Source organism: Zootoca vivipara, chromosome 15, assembly GCF_963506605.1.
Source record: "Zootoca vivipara chromosome 15, rZooViv1.1, whole genome shotgun sequence".
Classification (NCBI taxonomy): domain Eukaryota; kingdom Metazoa; phylum Chordata; class Lepidosauria; order Squamata; family Lacertidae; genus Zootoca; species Zootoca vivipara.
In genome coordinates this window covers 34036495-34054964 of record NC_083290.1, presented here as the reverse complement: position 1 = coordinate 34054964, position 18470 = coordinate 34036495, and the positions used below count along the sequence as shown (strand labels likewise).

At 48.7% G+C, this 18470-nt stretch overlaps 1 protein-coding gene across 5 annotated transcripts in view; it reads right to left on the bottom strand.

Moving 5' to 3' along the window:
• The window catches only part of ROBO3 (roundabout guidance receptor 3), a 186386-nt gene that overhangs the window by 18627 nt on the left and 149289 nt on the right, over positions 1-18470 (bottom strand). For all 5 annotated transcript variants that reach the window (XM_060268621.1, XM_060268623.1, XM_060268625.1 and 2 more), the window contains 4 exons: positions 8877-8958; positions 6569-6737; positions 1705-1871; positions 522-643 (listed from right to left, as the gene is read on the bottom strand). In XM_060268621.1, the coding sequence (XP_060124604.1) occupies positions 522-643; positions 1705-1871; positions 6569-6737; positions 8877-8958 (540 nt within the window). The remainder of the gene's footprint in view (positions 1-521; positions 644-1704; positions 1872-6568; positions 6738-8876; positions 8959-18470) is intronic.

Sequence of the window (18470 nt, the reverse complement as noted above, 5' to 3'; positions counted from 1 at the left end):
TACATCACCCTAAACCCTTTAAATGCAACAACCTGACCTCTATCGACTATACCAAGAAGCAGCTTGAAGATATTGCTTTCAGGCTTCAGAAGGACAGTTTTCTTTTGCTCTGGTCTTCCCTTCGCTGGGGGAAAAAAAAACCTTCATGCCAAAGAATGGTCAGGGTGCTATTGTGACTTTCAGCAAAGGTCAGAAAAGCTATTCACATAAGAAAGACCCCTTTGGATCCAGCCACAAACCTATGTAGCACAGTAGTGCCCTCTTCTCCTCAGTGGTCAGTCGGATGCCCCTAGGAAGCCAACAAGGGCAAGAGTCATCTCCTGCTATTGTTCCCCTGGAAACTGATATTCAGAGCTACACAGCCTCTGGATCTGAATTCAACACCCAGCCTTTGTGACTGGTAACCATTGTCTAATCTCCATTTAAAGCTGCCACTTCTGCCTAACCCATTCACAAAGTTGCCTTTTGCTTACACAAGTTGTGCCATTTCAAGGAAGATCAGTGATGTTGCTGGTACTCACAGTCCAGGTCACTTGAATGGTGGTGGAGGTGAGGACAACAGGATCCTGGAGCTGCACCACAACTTCGCCAAGCTCCTTTTGCACCTGCCGGTGATCCACCCCTTGCCTGGTAGGACTTACATCTGCCAAAGCATATAGGAAGTGAGTCCAAGGCAGGCCGTGGCACGATGTTTCATCTGTATGTTCTTGAGGAGCTGGACTTGGCAAGGGTTTGGGGACTTGCTACACTCTCAGAAAATCCCACACCTGATTTGTTGTTAAGTGCAACCTGATGGCTAGGTGATAAATAAAACCCACCACATGGAGCGTATCTAAAGAATTATGCATGCACACAAAAGCTCATACCTATGACAAACTTAGTTGGACTCTAAGGTGCTATTGGAATATTTTTTTTAAAAAAAAAATGTTTTCACGTGGAGCGTGGTTGCCTTGTAACCCCATTGTATGCTGCCATAATTTCCATGTGAGAAAGGTGGCATGTGGACTGATAAAGAGAGCCACAGACCAGGCATAGGCAAACTCAGCCCTCCAGATGTTTTGGGACTACAACTCCCATCATCCCTAGCTAACAGGACCAGTGGTCAGGGATGATGGGAATTGTAGTCTCAAAACATCTGGAGGGCCAAGTTTGCCTATGCCTGCCATAGACCAAGGCTGCATTCCTAACAACAACAACAACAACAACAACAACAACAATAATAATAAATTTTTATTGATACCCCGCCCTCCCCAGTCAAAAACCAGGCTCAGGGGGGCATGTCTATGTCTACTCAGATGTAAGTTCCATTCAGTTCAATGGGGCTTGCTCCAAGGTAAGTGCTAGATTGCAGCCTCAAGCAGGAAGTGAATGAGCTGGAAAAAGTGGGACACAGTTTGGGAACCCCAGGTCTATAGTGACCTATCTTCAGGGTTTCAGGCAGAGCTCTCTCTCCCAGCCCTACCTGAAGATGCCAGTGATTGAACCTGAGCCCTTCTGCAAGCAAAGTAGATGCCCTATCCCTGAGCCCTGTCCCTTCCCTGTTTGCAGAGGGGATGCCTCTGTAAGCAGAGCCTGATGAGCGGTCTAATGTTTTCCTAGATGTCCCTACTGTAGAATGATGTGAGATGCAAATGCCCGTGACTCTAGCTTCCTCCCAAGCTGTTCTTATTGCCGCTCCAGCAGGTCAGCACCTGGCCATCTCACCTTGCGTACGAACTGGCTCTGAGACGGGGCTGGGGTCGCTGAGCCCATAGGTGTTGACGGCTCGTATGAGGAAGAGGTAAATGGTGTTGGGCTTCAAGCCACTGACCGTGTGCTTCTCCATTTTCACGTTGTCTCCTACTGTCTGCCAGGTGCTGCCGGAAGACTGACTGCAACAGAACAGAGTTGCAAAAGGAAAAAGGGGAGTCCCCAAGCTCAATGGCTCAGCTTTGTCTCTTGTACTATCTGGGAAGGGGGAGCCCAGGAAGGGGGAGCTCTTTTAAGTCTAAGGCCCCATCCCCTTATGGGTCATTTTCTGAGTGGCAATGATGGGCACAGGATCATAAGCAATCAGGCACACAGCAAGCAATGCACATTTTTTTACCATTGCATAGAAGGCTAGTTTCTACATATGGGGACACTGGGCTTACCAGCAGTACATGGGAAAATGATCTAGGGGTCTTAGTAGACCACAAGTTTAACATGAGTCAACAGTAGCAGGGGCACAGCAGGGGATTGTGAGTCCTGGCTCTTCTTTGTAGCCTTCAGTACTGAATTACAGGGAAGGAAGAGGGTGCAGCAAACACTATCAAAAGAACTGTCCAGAGTTTTCAAAATCTGGAATTTAATGGGGCCCGGCTAATGGGGTCCTGGCTCAACTTTGGAAGTAAACAGGAATTCAGTCCTCAGCCAAATCAGTCCTTAGCCAAATCAGGAAAAAAAAATCCCCCCTTCGAACCCTTCTGTGCTGCTTCCAGGATGTAAAGTTTCCTGTGACCCATAATTGATGTTTGTGTGTGTGTGTGAGTGCGTGCATGTGCATATGAGAGAGAGAGAGAGAGAGAGAGAGAGAGAGAGAGAGAGAGAGAGAGAGAGAGAGAGAGAGAGAGAGAGCAATGTGCCTTCATTGCAAGGCTAAGGTCTGTGTCTGTGTCCAGCAAGGGACTGAGAGACAATAATGCAATGATACAGTAGGGATGATTGACACCCACCTCAGCTGCCTGATGTGGTTGCCCAAGCAAGTATTTCTGTCCCACACTCCATTCCACCAAATTGGGCAGGAGTGAATGAATGAATGAATGAATGAATGAATGAGGTGGGGATGGTGATGATGATGATAAACCAACGCTGAGTATTATCTGCCCAATCCTGATGAGGATGCAATTTTCCCTGATTCCTGCTTTTCAGATCAATCATTTGATGAGCAGATGGAGCAATGACACCCACCGACCTCATCTGATCGACCTGGATCAGCTGGGAGGGAGAGAGCTTTGTGCATGTGTCCTGCGTGTTTTGTGGTCACAGTCACTTTTGGTCACATCTTTTGCTGGCATGCGTGCCCCCCCAAGGGTTGGCCAAGGGTGAGTAGGTCCCTCGGGGCAAAAGAAGGCTGGCCACCCCTGTTCTACAGCAATATCCAAGTCTTTGCATAACTGAGGCATGCTTGCCAGCACCTTGCCCTTTAAGTAGGCCCCAATCTCCACTGGCAAGCACCAACCAGGCAATGGCTCCTGACTAGGCCATATCTGGACACCGCCTGGAGGATCCACCTGGGCTAGAAAGAGCAGAGGAAGCTGCCATATTGGTCTATCTTGCTCAGTACTGCCTACACTGGCTGGCAGCAGCTCTCCAAGGTTCCAGGCAGAGACTCACTCCCAGCCCTTCCTGGAGGTGCTGCGGATTGAACTTGGGAACATCTGCATGCAAGGCAGATGTTCCACCACTGAGCATGGAGATGGGTTGGGGCTCACTCATTCATTCTGGAGGGCCTCGGCCTGAAGGATGTGGAAACCAGGAGGTTATTAAAAGCCTCAGAGAGGGGAAAGTGGGACAGTGGAAGCCCAGTCACTTGGCTGGGCCTCCACACAAGGCAGGGTAGCTCACCCTTACTCCCCTGCTAGAAGCCATCTCCAGACTCTGCCTGGATTTCACTGGGTGGTGTCAAAGAGGAAATAGCTGCATTCCAGGTTCCCACAGCCCCCTTTCTCCTCAGGGAGACATTTGAGCCCTGGACTTGATCCTGCCAAAGCCAGCTGCATGAAAGTCAGTCACCCTAGGAGAGGAGGGCTGTACTTACTCTTGAGAGTAACCTGGGGCATGGGTGCAAGCAGGCCTAAGAAGCTGCAGACGTGAAAATAACTCATACTTTCAGCTGACCAGACCAGGCCTTCCTTGACCCCTCCATCAGTTGTGGGTCTGACTGAACCTCTCCCCCCCCATTTCGACGGGCCTCTTCCCCCAGGGTACAACACATGCATGCAGTCTGATTTGTGAGCCCGAGGACACAGATGCAAGTCCATGTTAAAGATGCCCTGCTGCTCCCTAACTCTGCATCTCCATGCCCCTGCACGCACATCCGCGGGCACAAGCGCACACTTGCAATCAGCCCGTCCAGTGATTTACTGCACAGCCCAGCTGCCTCCATGTTTGCAGAATTTCCTACTGCAAACTGACATCTCTCGGCCACCTGCGCTCCCCGCAAATCTCCTCAGGCTCCAGAGCAGATGGCTCCAAGGTAGAGGCCACAAGCCATGTGGGTGGGTGGGGAAATATTTTGGTCTCCATCATGTGGCACCTTAGCAACTCAGCTGCAGGGAGAAAGAATTTGAGCATGGGGTCTTTTGGTGGTGTGCTGCAGGGGAGGGGGATGACAAACAGAAGCTGAATGAGGATTTGGCAGCGGTGACCCTACTGCCCAGGAACATGCTGACAGCGAAGCATTTTCACAGCTGTGCAGATCTGCTCCCCTGACCTCTAAAAACCCAGCTCGAGACAGACTTGGTTGAGCTGATGAATCAGGGACAGACAATTCAGTCCTTTACGACTGCGAGGCCCTTCCTTACCCAAGCCAGATCCAGAAATTGCTGTTCTCTGAGAACAGAAGAGGGCTACCTGCCCTGCTCTCCCTGGGTCGTTTATGGGTCAGCATCTTTCTCCAGGGAACTGCAAACTCCACCCAATAAAGAAAACAACTCCATTACTGTTTGTAGGAGTACTTGTCCCAGGAGGAAAGAGGTGAGGGAAAAGCCTCTGGTTTTGCAAGAGGGTTGCAGAATCTCAATGCACTCCAAAGCTCTGATTCACGCCTTGGATGTGCAGATGGGATTCCGGGGAGCTGTTATCCGAGCAAAATGGACTGGGCCGTGGGGCCCTGGCTCTGTGTGCCGGAGGCAGGCATTTCGAATTCTCCAAGCCACCTCCATCCTGCAGCAATTGCAGGATTCTAAGCTACTGTTAGCTATTAAGGCAGGGGTGGTGAAGGTTCCCCCCCCCCCAGTCTAAGGGCCATAATCCTTTTTGAGGAGCCTTCTGGGGGACCACATGACAATGGTGGGTTCAGCCAGAAGCAAAAGTGGGGGGAACAACAGGCACGACTCCTACCTTTGTAGAAAGGAACACATTATTGCACAGGCAACCCTAATTCAGATCATCCAGATGTTTGCACATTGCTTCTGCAGCAATGTCAGGATCACACAGGCAGTGGAGCCGCTTCCTGCATTTTGTGCAACTCAACTGGCCTCAGCAGGAGAGTCCCAGAGTGACATTTTGAGAGAGAGAGATTGTTTAGGAGCTGTGATTGGGAAAGGAAATGCAGCAAAAACCGCAGCGGGGGGTTACACACTATATATTGTAAATGAGAGTTGATGGTTTGACCTGGACACCTGCAATGAGAATTCCAATTCTTGCACAACCTGACAGCAAGCCAAGCGGCAGGCATGGGAGGGTCTTCCTTTTTTAACCCTGCAGTTACAACACAAACATTATGCTCTGTTTTTGCTGACCGGAGGTGTCAAGAATTCTGACTACATTATACCCATGTTATGCTAGTGGCAGTGGCTACCAGCCCAACAGAATGCGTGGGATTGATCTGCCCATCAACTAAACCAAGGTTACAGATGTTGCAGAATTCTGATGAAAACAGAAAATGAAAATGAAATTGTCAATGCTGTCGTATTCCTCACATGTCCGGAACCAAGAAGTAATCACTGTTGTTGATGACAGATCCTCCCCTCACCCCCCACAAAAATACAATGTGTTTCCTTCACATTGAAATGAACGGTGTGGAAAGAATGACACCATTAATTACGTTCAATTCATAACTTGCATACCTAATTTTATTACATTGAACAGAAGGCAACAAGACAAATAATTTAATATTTAGCAGAAGCTGAACTGCAGAAAAATGGAAACATTTCTGATTGCACAAAGGCAGGTTGGAATTGCTGGCTCCTTCCATGCCTGGCTAGGGTGGGGAATGACCTGAAGAGTGGGAAGGTGGGTTTTTCATACTCACTGCAATGTGGGGCCCACCATGGGGGCCAAGCTCAGGATTGTGATGGAGATGAAATTCTCCCCTCCCTGCTCCTCAGATAATCTGAAGAACAGGGAAGGGGTGATAAGACAACCAGCTACCCAATAGCTGATCTGTATGCTCAATACAGATGCAGTCTAACCTCTATGCACATGTTGTGCAAGCAATCAGGATAAGCACCCAATAAATGAGTCACTGGAGGAGCTCTCCATGTGCCTACATGATTGATTGTGTGTGTGTGTGTGTGTGTGTGTGTGTGTGTGTGAGAGAGAGAGAGAGAGAGAGAGAGAGAGAGAGAGAGAGAGAGAGAGAATGTGGCCTTGCCCACTGATGAAGTTTGTCTTATCCCACCTTTTTGGCCCCACCTGCTGCTGGCATGCAGCCCTTAGAGGGTTGGGAATGAGGGGATGCGGCCCTCAGGGTGAAAATGACTCCCCAACCCTGTAATAAGCCGTACACTTTCTACCACCCTCAAACTGTCTCTCCATTTTGTGCCCAAAGACACTGGAGGAGGGGGGGCAGGTGGGATTAATTTTGAGTAACAACATTAGTTACCTGAATGCTTCAATTATGTATGAACTGACAGCAGCTCCCCCACTCACAGGGTTTGGCTTCCAGATCAAAGCAACACTGTTTTTGGTGACGTCCGTGACCAGAGGTGCAGAGGGTGGACCTGGGAGAAGGCTTGGCTCCGGAAGCTGAGTCTGGAGGTCAGCCCCGTTCTCTGCAGAAGCAAATGTGGAAGAAGAGAATGAGAATGGCAGAGAGCCCTAAAAGAGGAGCAGGGATCAGGTCACTGGTGCAGGGCCTTTATATAAGGGGCAAGCTGAATTCAGCCCCGCACAGCTTGCTGGCATAGTTTTCAGCCAGAAAACCTGCGGTCTATCAATGTGTGTTACCTTGACAAAGCAAGAATGCATGCTCAGAACAATTAAGATATAAACCAGGCTTCCTCAAACTCAGCCCTCCAGATGTTTTGAGACTACAATTCCCATCATCCCTGACCACTGGTCCTGCTAGCTAGGGGTCATGGGAGTTGTAGGCCAAAAACATCTGGAGGGCCAAGTTTGAGGAAGCCTGGTATAAGCTAACTGTGTTCTTAACAGGACCAGAAAATGCACTGATGTGGTTTTTTCAGCAACCCCTGTGCAAAGCCAAGACAACAACCTGCTGCAGGCAAGATGAAGGAAGGTCCATGCCCCTACCTTTCCTGGGGAAAAGAACCTTCTCTTAATTTAGAAGGCAGAACCAGCAGCTTCAAGAACTGCTAATGTTGGATATATTCTATTTTATTTTACTAGCACATCTGTAAATGAGCAGCAGCTCCCAAATTACTGGGCGCCGGGGGCTTGTAGTGGGATTGAGACTTTGCTTTCTTACTGGGGTGTTTGTTTTCCAAAACCAACCTTGGAGAAATGGGAGCTCTCCTTGCATGCAAGGGAAAAAATCCCCCCCCCAACCTTCTGTGAGGTCCGAGAAACCTGGCTCATCATCGCATCTCCACATCAACAACATTTATTCCTTGAGGTGGTTTTACATTTAACAGCCTGGCATGGCTCTCCAAGGCAGGAATGTGCTTGCTGGGCTTAAAATCAGAGGGCAGTTTATTGGTTTTTAAATGAGCTGTTCACACAGGCGAATGCAGACAGGGCTCCTGTGCTAGGAGGCAGGCAAGTCCTCCGCTCCAGGGACACACGTGAGCCTACAATTGCAGGCCTGGAGAGGTGACTGTGGCTTTGTGAGTCCAAACTCCACAGCAGCTGCCTGTGCCCAAAAACTAATCCACTCATCCTTGCACGGAGTATAGCAAGTGGTAGGTACACAGCCGACCAGGGTTAAAAGGAAATGCATTTTCTACTGAATAGTGATGCATGCTCTGAAGTTGACCCCTTGCTACTGCAGAAGAAACACAATTCAAAGCTTGACATAGCTAAGGGCCAAAACTAGATGCGATGTTAAATGCATCTGTGCATTCAATGTGAAGTTATTTGTCAAAAAATGCAAATAACATTAACTGATGGTGGGATTATCAGGATCAGCAGGCATGGAGGGGAACTCTTGTCGCCCTTCCTGAGTTGGAGGGTGACTGTGAAGCAAGGGTTTGTGGAAGCTCCTCGTGCATTTCAGAACCCCTGCTTTCAGAACCTCTGCAAGTTCAGGAAAGTGTCAGGATTCAGGCCTGCCAAGACCATGAACCTGAGATCTCCTGTCCCAGGGCTGAAGATGCCACCCCAGCAGGCTGGCTCTGACATGTCCCCAGGATGAGAGGAGATGGAAACCAGGCACTCCCCAGCAAGCTGCATGTGAAGCTACTCGGGAGGAGGGGGAAACCACGTGCAGAATCAGGGCCTGACTGACAGCCAGGAAAGGCTGGAGCTTCCAGCTCTTACATAGGTCTCCAGTCTGAGTTGCTCTCATCACAGTTCCAAGGTCCAGCCTCACGGACTTGGGGAAATGGACAGAGAATCTCTGCTTCAGTTGTCTTCCAAGTCACAGAGGGCAATGGGAATAATGATGGGCACATCATGGGTGCCTGCAGCAACTTTTTCAAGGGGAGGAGCAAAATAAAACACTGCAAGTTGGGAGGAGGCTATTTTCTCAAACTATTAATAAAAAGTGTCTGTACCTTTTGCCTCGTATCTCAGGTTCTACAAGTGCTAAAAGCTTACTCCTTATTTTGAAATGAAAGTTGGGAAACTGGGGATTGTGGTCCTTCTGTGGGGATGCTCATTTTCACTGCCTCTCCCCGAGTGCCCAGTTAATGCATTTAGAGGATGTCTGAAAAGGTCCAGTAACATGAACCTCATGCCTTTGAGTCGCTGCCCAAGAGTCCAGTTCCTGCCCTTCCCTCAACATCACTGACCTTGCACTGCCAGAAACCCACTCCATCTTGTCTCGCCGGTTGAACTGGTAGCGATGCAAACGTACAATCCCGAGTCTGAAACCTGGAACATGCAGAAAAGGGAGGATGTTATTCATTTCCACTGACAACTCACTGCAACCACAGCTCATGCTTTGGGAGTGTTTCACCTTCTGGTATGCAGGCAGTAGATGTTGTATAGATCTCCTTCTGTGTTTGTGTGTTGGGACATCCTAAGAAGAAGTCCTATGCATTTTCTCAGAGCACGGGAACGTACAAAGACAAGGGAATGTTTCTTACCGTCTGCTTTTTATTCAGTATTTACAGAGAGAGGCTACAGAACCCAGACTCTTGGATAATGGCGTTGTCACGAGTGAATCTCCACCCCCCCCATCTCTCCCACTTCCTCATTCATCACTTCTACGGGTGCTGCTACATGCCCTCTGTCTTTGAGCTCTATGCTCTCCTACTTTCAAGGCTCGTCAGGTTCTGGGAGATGGAGGGAGGGTCTGGAATGCTGTCTAAAGACACTCTGTCAATCAGCTGTCGCCCCTCCTGGTGCTTCCTTCTCCTCCTCCCTGGAAGGGTCAAGCTGGGGAGGTGGTCTCCACCATTCCTCCTCTGTACAGTCCCTGACAACTTCACAGAGTTTGGTTGCTGAAATGTGCCTGCAAGCCATTCTTAGGACTGCAATGGTTAATGTGGGAACCATATACCAACTCAGAAGAACACACTTGCTAAGAGTAAATGGGAAGAAATGTACCAGGAACAATCTTCTGTGTGTGGTGAGTAGCGAGAGAATGCCTCCCCCCGCCCTGTTCACTTGGTGCACCTGTCTGCACATGGGCCTTGCTGGATTAGACCAAAGGTAGATCTGTTCCCACAGTGGCCAACCAGATGCCTGTGGGAAGCCCACAAGTTGCCATGAGTTAGGTCCAAGGTGTCACAGGCTGGAGTGGCAGCTGAGACAGATGAAGAAGGGCCTGACTGGGTGGTGGTGCTGAGACTGAGGAACAGTGGCTGGAAGAGGTGGGCATTTGCTCCTCCCTGAATGTATCTGCCCCAGTTGTGGAAGCAGGACATCCATCTCCCCTCTTCCCTCTCGGAGAGAGGAGTGCAGCAACGGAATTGGGGGTGGTGGTGTTAGAATGCTATAACTGGAGGAGACAGAGAATCAGAAGGAGAGAGCACCACCTAGGCACCCAGGACCTGGTGGTGTTCCCGTTGGTGAGGACAGAAGCATCCTTCCCAAAGCAGTGGGTGTCTGCACACTCAGCAATCTCGCAAGGCACCAAAGTCTCACAAGGAAGCACACCTTTCTTTAAAGCTTGGCAGGTGGACATGCCAACATGTTGGGACAACTCTGCTGCTTCTGCGCGGTTCTGATCTCCTTGCCCTGGTCTCGGGCTCCTTAAACTTGGACTGCTGCTTCTGGCCTGGATGGCCTTGTCTTTCTTGTCTTCTAGCCTGAACCTAGCAGCCGCTGTGACTCATCACCTGTTACTGAACCTGTAAGTCTTCTCAACTTCCATCATTATCATTATTAATTGCACTTATGGTATATCCCAACTTTTTCTCCATGGAGCTCAAGGTGGCATATTTGGCTTTCCCCCTCCTTGTCTAATTCCCACAACAACCTTGTGAGGTAGGTTAGGCTGAGAGGCAAGTTTGCTTCGTTGACGAGTGGGGTTTTGAACTCTGGTCTCCCAGATCCTAGTCTTGACACTGTAGCTACTATACCCACTTTGGCTCTTCCTTACCCTCGAGTAAGAGCCGCTGTTGCTGTGGTCTGGGCGAGAGCTGGGACCCAAGTCATATATGAGCACAACAATACCTTTTGGTTCCCTGGTAACTAGTTATTCAGAGGCATACTGGCTCTGATCCTGTAGGTGCTATAATCACACCCATGGCTCAGTTGCTAGCCATGGGTTTGAGCCCCACATTGGGCAAAATATTCCTGCATTGCAGGGGGTTGGACTAGATGACCCTCGTGGCTCCCTTCCAACTCTACAATTCTATTATCTATTATACTTATACTTATCAAACCTTTATTAGGCATTTTGCAAATAAAACCATAAAAGAGAAAATCACATATAAGAGCCTTGAAATATATATAAAAAAGGCAGCAGTTGGCTACATAGACTGATTGTATATATGTATATGTAGAATCTGGGGTTTTCCCCTGTTAACCTGCTCCTTGGAGGACTGCTACCAAAAACTCGGCTACCCCCGCCATTACCCTTTGGTCAACATCAGATAGGCAGAATCCCACACTTTCACCTTGCTGGGGTTCCAGACCACTCAAAAGGGGGGACAGCACACATTGACGGAGAATGATGATCTATTATATAGCCAAGGCTTTTTTCCAAGGAGAACTCACAGGAACTCAGTTCCAGCATCTCTCTGATAGTTGCCATTGCTGTTCTAAGGTGTTCATGAGGGAGGTGTTTCTTTTTCTAGAAAAAATCTAGAAAATTCTAGAAAAATAGCACTGTATATAGCGAGCACAACTAGCAGCTATAACCTCCACGGATTTGTCTACCTGCTTCCCTTTTAAGGCATCCCCACATATTTGGGTTGTGAATACTGTAACTTATGTATGTGCCTTGCCCCTTTCTACACTTTCCCCAGCTCTACAATTTCCCTTCTGAGGTCCGATAATCAGAGCTGCACACAGCATTCCAAGTATGGCTGTGCATGAAGCCCAAGAGCTGGAACCTCCTCTGTTTTTAATTGCTCCTCCGGTGCAAATTCACTGAGCTGCCCTGGCCTCACCCCTCTAATCTTTAATATGGGGATAATAAAACTACCTGCCATATAGTAGTTATCTTTCATAATCCCTCCCTCCCACATAGGCGGTTAATGATAAAGGCTGCTTTATTTATTTTTTAAAAGTGGGTATCCTGCCAATATGAATATTTCCAGGGCAGATAACATTTAAGGGAAGGGAAAAGAAGAAGAAAAAGCCACCCAATTCAAACAATGAGGATAAAAAAATAAATTGAAAAGGCAGAGCTAATAAAATGCAGCAGATGAAAAAACACAACGGCACTTAAAAAATGAAGAAGTTCAGGATGACATTTTAGAAGGCCTGGGAAAATTAAACTAAAAAGGTCTTTGCCTATTGCTGAAAGGACAGACGGAATAGGGAGAGCATCCTGTAGATTAGTAATAAGGAAGCTGGGTTTGGGACTGATGGGAATTGGGGTTCAACAACATCTGTGGGCCACATGTTCCCCAACTCTGCCACAGACAGAACCCCATGGCCAAAAGGCCATCTCACTAAGAGCCACTCACCTAACCTCAGAAGTGAGAAGCACTTGGAGAAGATCCTCTAATGGTCATCTTAGCACAGGCAAAGGCAAACTCCAGATGTTTTGGGACTACAGTTCCCATCATCCCTGACCACTGGTCCTGTTAGCTAGGGATGATGGGAGTTATAGTCCCAAAACATCTGGAGGGCCGAGATTGCCTATGCCTGTCTTAGCGCATGGGAAAATAGGAATATAAGAAGTTCCCTTCTACTGGGTAAGACTGTTGGTCCATCTAGCTCAGTATTGTCTACACTGACTGGCAGGCTTTCAAGCAAAGGCCTTTCCCAGCCCTACTTGGAGCTGCTAGGAATTGAGCCCAATATCTTCTGTACACAAAGGCAACTGAGCTGTGGCCTTTCACATCTGGAAGGAGGCGATCCTTCAGGCACCCTCATGTTGATTCTACTTGGAAATGGACTGGCAGCCAGTGGAGATGCTTCAGAATCAGGGATGAGTGTAAAAGGTAAAAAAGGTAAAGGGAGCCTGGATGGTTAAGTCCAGTCAAAGGAAACTATGGGGTGCGGCGCTCATCTTGCTTTCAGGCCGAGGGAGCCGGCGTTTGTACACAGACAGCTTTCCGGGTCATGTGGCCAGCATGACTAAGCTGCTTCTGTCTGGAAATGCTGTTCACCTTCCTGCTGCAGCACTACCTATTTATCTACTTGCACTGGCGTGCTTTTGAACTGCTAAGTTGGCAGGACCTGGGACAGAGCAATGGGAGCTCACCCCGCTGTGGGGATTCGAACTACCAACCTTCTGATCGGCAAGCCCAAGAGCACCATCCATGTCCCATAGGGATAAATGTACCCCAGGGCTGGCAGTCTAGCCTCAGGATTCTGAACTAACTGGCATTTCTGAGGATTGCTCCTTTGCAGAAATCCAGTCCTGTTTGGACCTCAATAACTGTGGCTGGGCTGTCACTGCCTGCAAGAGGTTGCAGCAGGCACACCGGCCTCAGCCGGAGTGAAGGTGACATGCCAAGAAATGTATGTATGTATGTATGTATGTATGTATGTATGTATGTATGTACTGAGCTTTTAAACTGCCCTTCAACAAATGGGGATCCCAGGACCGTTCACAATGCAGTGCATAACACAGAACAATAAAACAATTATAAAATTAAAAAGCAACAAAACAAATGATTTAAAACAACAGCAGCAACAACAACAACCATCACACCATTACAGACTATAAATCAGGGGTGACCAATCAGGTAGTGTTTGAAATTTTCCAGGCACATTTTGCACTTGCCTATTGGCCACTTGCAACCAAGTGAAGATGCCCGGGTGCCAGGATGGCACCTGACGTCTCCACCATCTGAAGACGGATGCCTGGGGATTCTAGCAACACACCCTGTAAAATTTTGTCCATTATAGTTTATCTGCACAATCAGAATGAATTGTAGGAACCAAAAATACAACTTTGAAAAAAACAACTTTCGAACCATCTTGCCCCAAAATGGCGATGAAGCATTTCGTTTTGGTGACTGTAACCCTGGTTTAAGGAGCTGTTTGGTGCCTAGCTTATATACCTGAGTTTCTAACACTGAATTGATGATGGAGGAGTGCAAATATAAGATAGAGACTTGCCTTATGGCAGCTCAGCCTATTTGTCTATCAATCTCAGGATCACCTACTCTGAATGGCAGCAGCTACATCTTCATGGTCTCTGGCAGAGGTCTGCCCCATTTCTTGCTACCTAATCTTTTGAATTGCTGGTACCAGGGACTGACCCTAGAATCTTTTGCATACAGAGCACATGTTCTCCCATGGAGAGCGATAAGCAAAGGCACTGAAATGGAGGTGGAGAATGGCTTGCAGCTTGCCACTGCAATGGGGCAGTGAGCAGGAAGAGAGCGGATCTCTTTAATGTCCCCACCAGGTGGGCTCTGAAGCTGCAACTTGGGGACGGCTGTCCCACTTTTCCCCATGAATCAGAGTGGCCTGATGAGGCGGCCTGTCCTGGGGGACCATTAACTCATGCTAGTCCTCCAGTCCAACTGACAGCTCTAATTTTTTCCTGGGCAAAGAGCCACAACTGCTATAAAACGATGCTATTAGGCGCGCTGGGACCCGGCAGATGCATTAACCTTCTGACTCTGACACAATGAAGGCACAAAACTAACGTGAAATATTTCACTCCCCGCTGACTGCCAGCATCAATTTTTAAACAAATGTTTAGCGTGAGCTCTGTGTTTTGATAAGTAATTCATGAATAACCTCCACGTTACCCCATCGCCTGATCTGACTCCGGTGCAACGAAAGGGCAAGTTGGACACACCCACCTTGGGATTGTTTGGTGGAGGGGAGAGAGCTATAGACTGCCCCCAAAAGCTCCACCTGAGCTGTTCGGAGTCAGGAGCCTCCTCACAGCCTAGAGCTATGTTCAAATTATGCACCAAGGAAGCAACTCTCCAGGATTTCAGCAGGGCTTTCTCCCAGCCCTACCTAGAGATGCCGGGGATTGAGCCTGGGACCTTCTGCATGAAAAACAGATGCTCTACCGCTGAGCTATAGAGCCTTTACCCAAAGGGCACAAGAAGAACAAAGGAGTTTGCCTTCCTTTGTGGTGTTCAGCCTCCCAAGAACGAGCCATGTGGCTTTACTGTGCCCAATGCAGTGGCATAGCATGGGCTGCTGGTGTCCAGGGCAGGCCCACACATGCTGGGCTGGGGTTGCACCGGCCCTGCCCTCGCTGCCGCAGCAACCCCACCCTCACCGGAGCATAGAGGGGCCGCACTGAGCCACCAGCCCACCTGCGCAGGGGGGAGCCTGACTGGCTGACATGGCCCCTGGTGGGTGGAGAGGAGCATAAGGCCAAGCTCCCAACAGTGTGTCCACATACTGTAGTCCCAACCTCATTGTTACCCTGCCACAACCCCATCCATGAAGATTGCAGCAATAGTGATGATGGGAGAGTGGCTTGGTCCTACCCGATCAGTAGCTACAGGTCAGTCCTCACTTTCATAGTGGCCTCTTTCAAAAACTCGTTGTAGATAGGAGATTTGCAGCAATTAGCTGTTGATGGGCCCCCAACCCCAAAGCATCCTACTAGATCAAGGTAAACTTGCACCTTGCCTGCCTCATCTATAGTAAAAGGGTAAAGGACCCCTGGATGGTTAAGTCCAGTCAAAGGCAGTGGCGGAGCTTCATGCTCTGGCACTGGGGGGTGGAGAGCAGGCGGGGGCGGGCTGGCGCGCATCCTGGGGGCGTGATGCGCCACCCACAGGGGTGTGGCATGTGTCCTGGGGGCGTGGTGCGCCACCTGAGGAAGTGTGGTGCCCAGCGCGGGTGGGGGGCGGCCGCGATGGCACCCGAATGGGATCGTGCTGCTGGGGGCAGTGTGCTCCCCCCGCACTCCTCTTCCTCCGCCAGTGGTCAAAGGTGACTACGGGGTTGCAGCGCTCAGGCCAAGGGAGCCCAGGGTTGCAGCGCCTTCAGGCCAAGGGACCTGACATTTGTCCAGAGACAGCTTTCTGTGTCATGTGGCCAGCATGACTAAACCACTTCTGGCGTAACAGAACACTGTGACAGAAACCAGAGTGCATGGAAATGTTGTTTACCTTCCTGCTGCAGCGGTACCCATTTATCTACTTGCACTGGTGTGTTTTTGAAATGTTAGGTTTGCAGGAGCTGGGACTGAGCAACGGGAGCTCAACCCATCACGGGAATTTGAACTACCAACCTTCTGATTGGCAAGCCCAAGAGGCTCAGTGGTTTAGACCACAGCGCAAACCGCGTCCCAATTCATCAATAATACTGAGCTCTGGAGGGACATCTTAATGGTGAGAAAGCAAATGTTCAGCCAATCCTACCTTAGAATCACAGAATCTAGTCCAACCCTCTACAGTGCAGGAACCTCAACAACATGGTCTCCCATCCAATTTGAAACCCTACCGGACCCTGCTTAGCTTTGCAAATGTGCTAGCAGTTTTATTGCTGCACCACTAGGAGGGGTTCTGAGGGCTCCATGTTTGCACAAAATGCCTTTCTCCCTGGTTATCCAACTGTTACAGGGTGATACTTCATGCACATTCCAATGCATTTATTACAGCAGTGTGGTTTACAACTTTGATTTCCCACTGGGATGAGAGGCACCACATTTCCCATCATCTCCTACCCCACCCCCCAACCCGCTATATTGTAAATATACATAAATAAGCTTGTAGCAGGGAGGATTATGTGGAGATGTCAGGCGATGTGGTGTTGGTTGAACCTGTGGGGAATCGGAGCTGTAAAACTACGCATGACTGTAATGCATCAAAGTGCATGTGATGTGTCCCACCAGGTCCCTCTGCACATAGAGGTAAATACTGGAGCCACAGAATGATACAGTTTCCCTTCTGACCATTAGGATGTGCCTCTTCTGGAGCCTGATGCTCCAGATGTTTCCAGAGGGCTGTTGCTGTATCACAATTCCTACCTTGCAAAACTAAAAAGCACCCTATCATTCTATGGTTGAACATCCTGCTATTTGCTGAGCTGCCTTGCTTCGGCTGCTGAGGACCATGCTGGCTCCAGGTGGGGGTTTTTTTTAGGGGGGTGTCAATATGTCACCTGTGGGCCCCTCTCCAAGGCACAGCTGTCCATTTGCTGACCCTGTCCTTCTGGGCCCCATCCATGCAACCGCCCAGAAGGAGAACTCAAAGAAGGTGGAGAATACTGCTGTATCTCCTTAACCAGGCACCCCCAAACTTCGGCCCTCCAGATGTTTTGGACTACAATTCACATCTTCCCCGACCACTGGGTCCTGTTAGCTAGGGATCATGGGAGTTGCGGGCCAAAACATCTGGAGGGCTGCAGTTTGGGGATGCCTGTCCTTAACTCTCATCACTGCTTGCATGCTTGGCAATGGCAGATGAACACAAGAGGCTGCGCAGTCGGAGTCTCCAGAGAGTGGGATTGGGAACCCTGTAGGGCTATGGGCTTGGGCTGGTGTCCCACAATGCCAAACCTTAAAGCCTGCCCTAACTGGGTGCACCTGGAGGAGGGCTATAGACAACAATCTTCAGTGCATGGGCAGACCGATGTGGAGGAAAGTATTGTTGCTGCTGATTTATATTTTTCATTATTTATATATTTATTTTATTTACATACCACCTTTTAGCCTGACAAGGACTCAAAATGGCTATAAAATAGGAACAGCTAAGAACATATTAAAAAGCCATCATTTAGGAACAATTAAACATTGCTAATTAAACATTAGTAGAATGTTTAGTAGAATACATATAATGTCACATAAGATCATTACAATCAAAACATCATAGTACCAGCCCTTTCATTAAAAGCAGTCAGTTCCCAAAAGCCTCTTGGAACAAGAAAGTCTGCTGATGGAAGGACAAGAAGTAAGCCAATCTATCTTCTCCACAAAAGGACTTCCAAAGTATGGGAGCAGCCACCAAGAAGGCCCTCTCCCAGGTTTAATGCCAAGGTGGCACCTAAGCCATTTACAAAACAAAATCCAATTGCTTAAGTATTTCCTTACTGTATACGTACATCCATCCATTCAATTCATCAGCCACCAAAGAACAGGTGTACAAAGCAAGACAAATTAAAATCTGCAGTGACTACGAGACAGCTTCAAAGAAGAACCATAAAATCCAAAACAAACTGCTTTAAAAGAGAGGTCAAGAGATTCCAGTGATGATCAGTTACAATAAAGTCACGGAGCTAAACAATTGTGCTGAAAGCTGCAGCGTAACATCAAGCTGAAAAGGCCTTGGAAAATACAAAAGGGATTTTCCTGGCACTGAAAATACAAAAAATGGGTGCCAGGCACACCTCTCTGAAGAGCACATTCCACAAATTAAAAGAGAGGCAGTGTGGTAGTGTAGTGGTTAGCTGGCAGGAGTAGGACCTGGGAGACTAGGGTTTGAATCCCCACTCGGCCATGAAGCTGACTGTGAGACCTTGGGCCAGTCACTGCCTCTCAGGCTAACCACACCGGATTGTTGTGGGGATTAAATAAGGAGAGAACCATGTATGTCACCTTGAGTTTCTTGGAGATAAACCTGGGGTATAAATGCAATAAGTAAGGCTGTAGGGAGAGGCACTGCTGAAAATGCCCTTTCTCTTCACTGTATCTCAGTTGGATACATCACTTGGAGAAGGGTCTCCATTCATGATCTCCAGCATTCTTCCTTGATCTGGTGCTTTCTAGATATTTTGACTGGGGCTCATGGTAGTGAATCAACTTCGTGAGGGCAGGTGCAATGGCTTAGGTAGGTTACTATGGAAAGAGGTCCTCCTTCAGATACCAAGGGTCCCATTCCAAAATGGGCTTT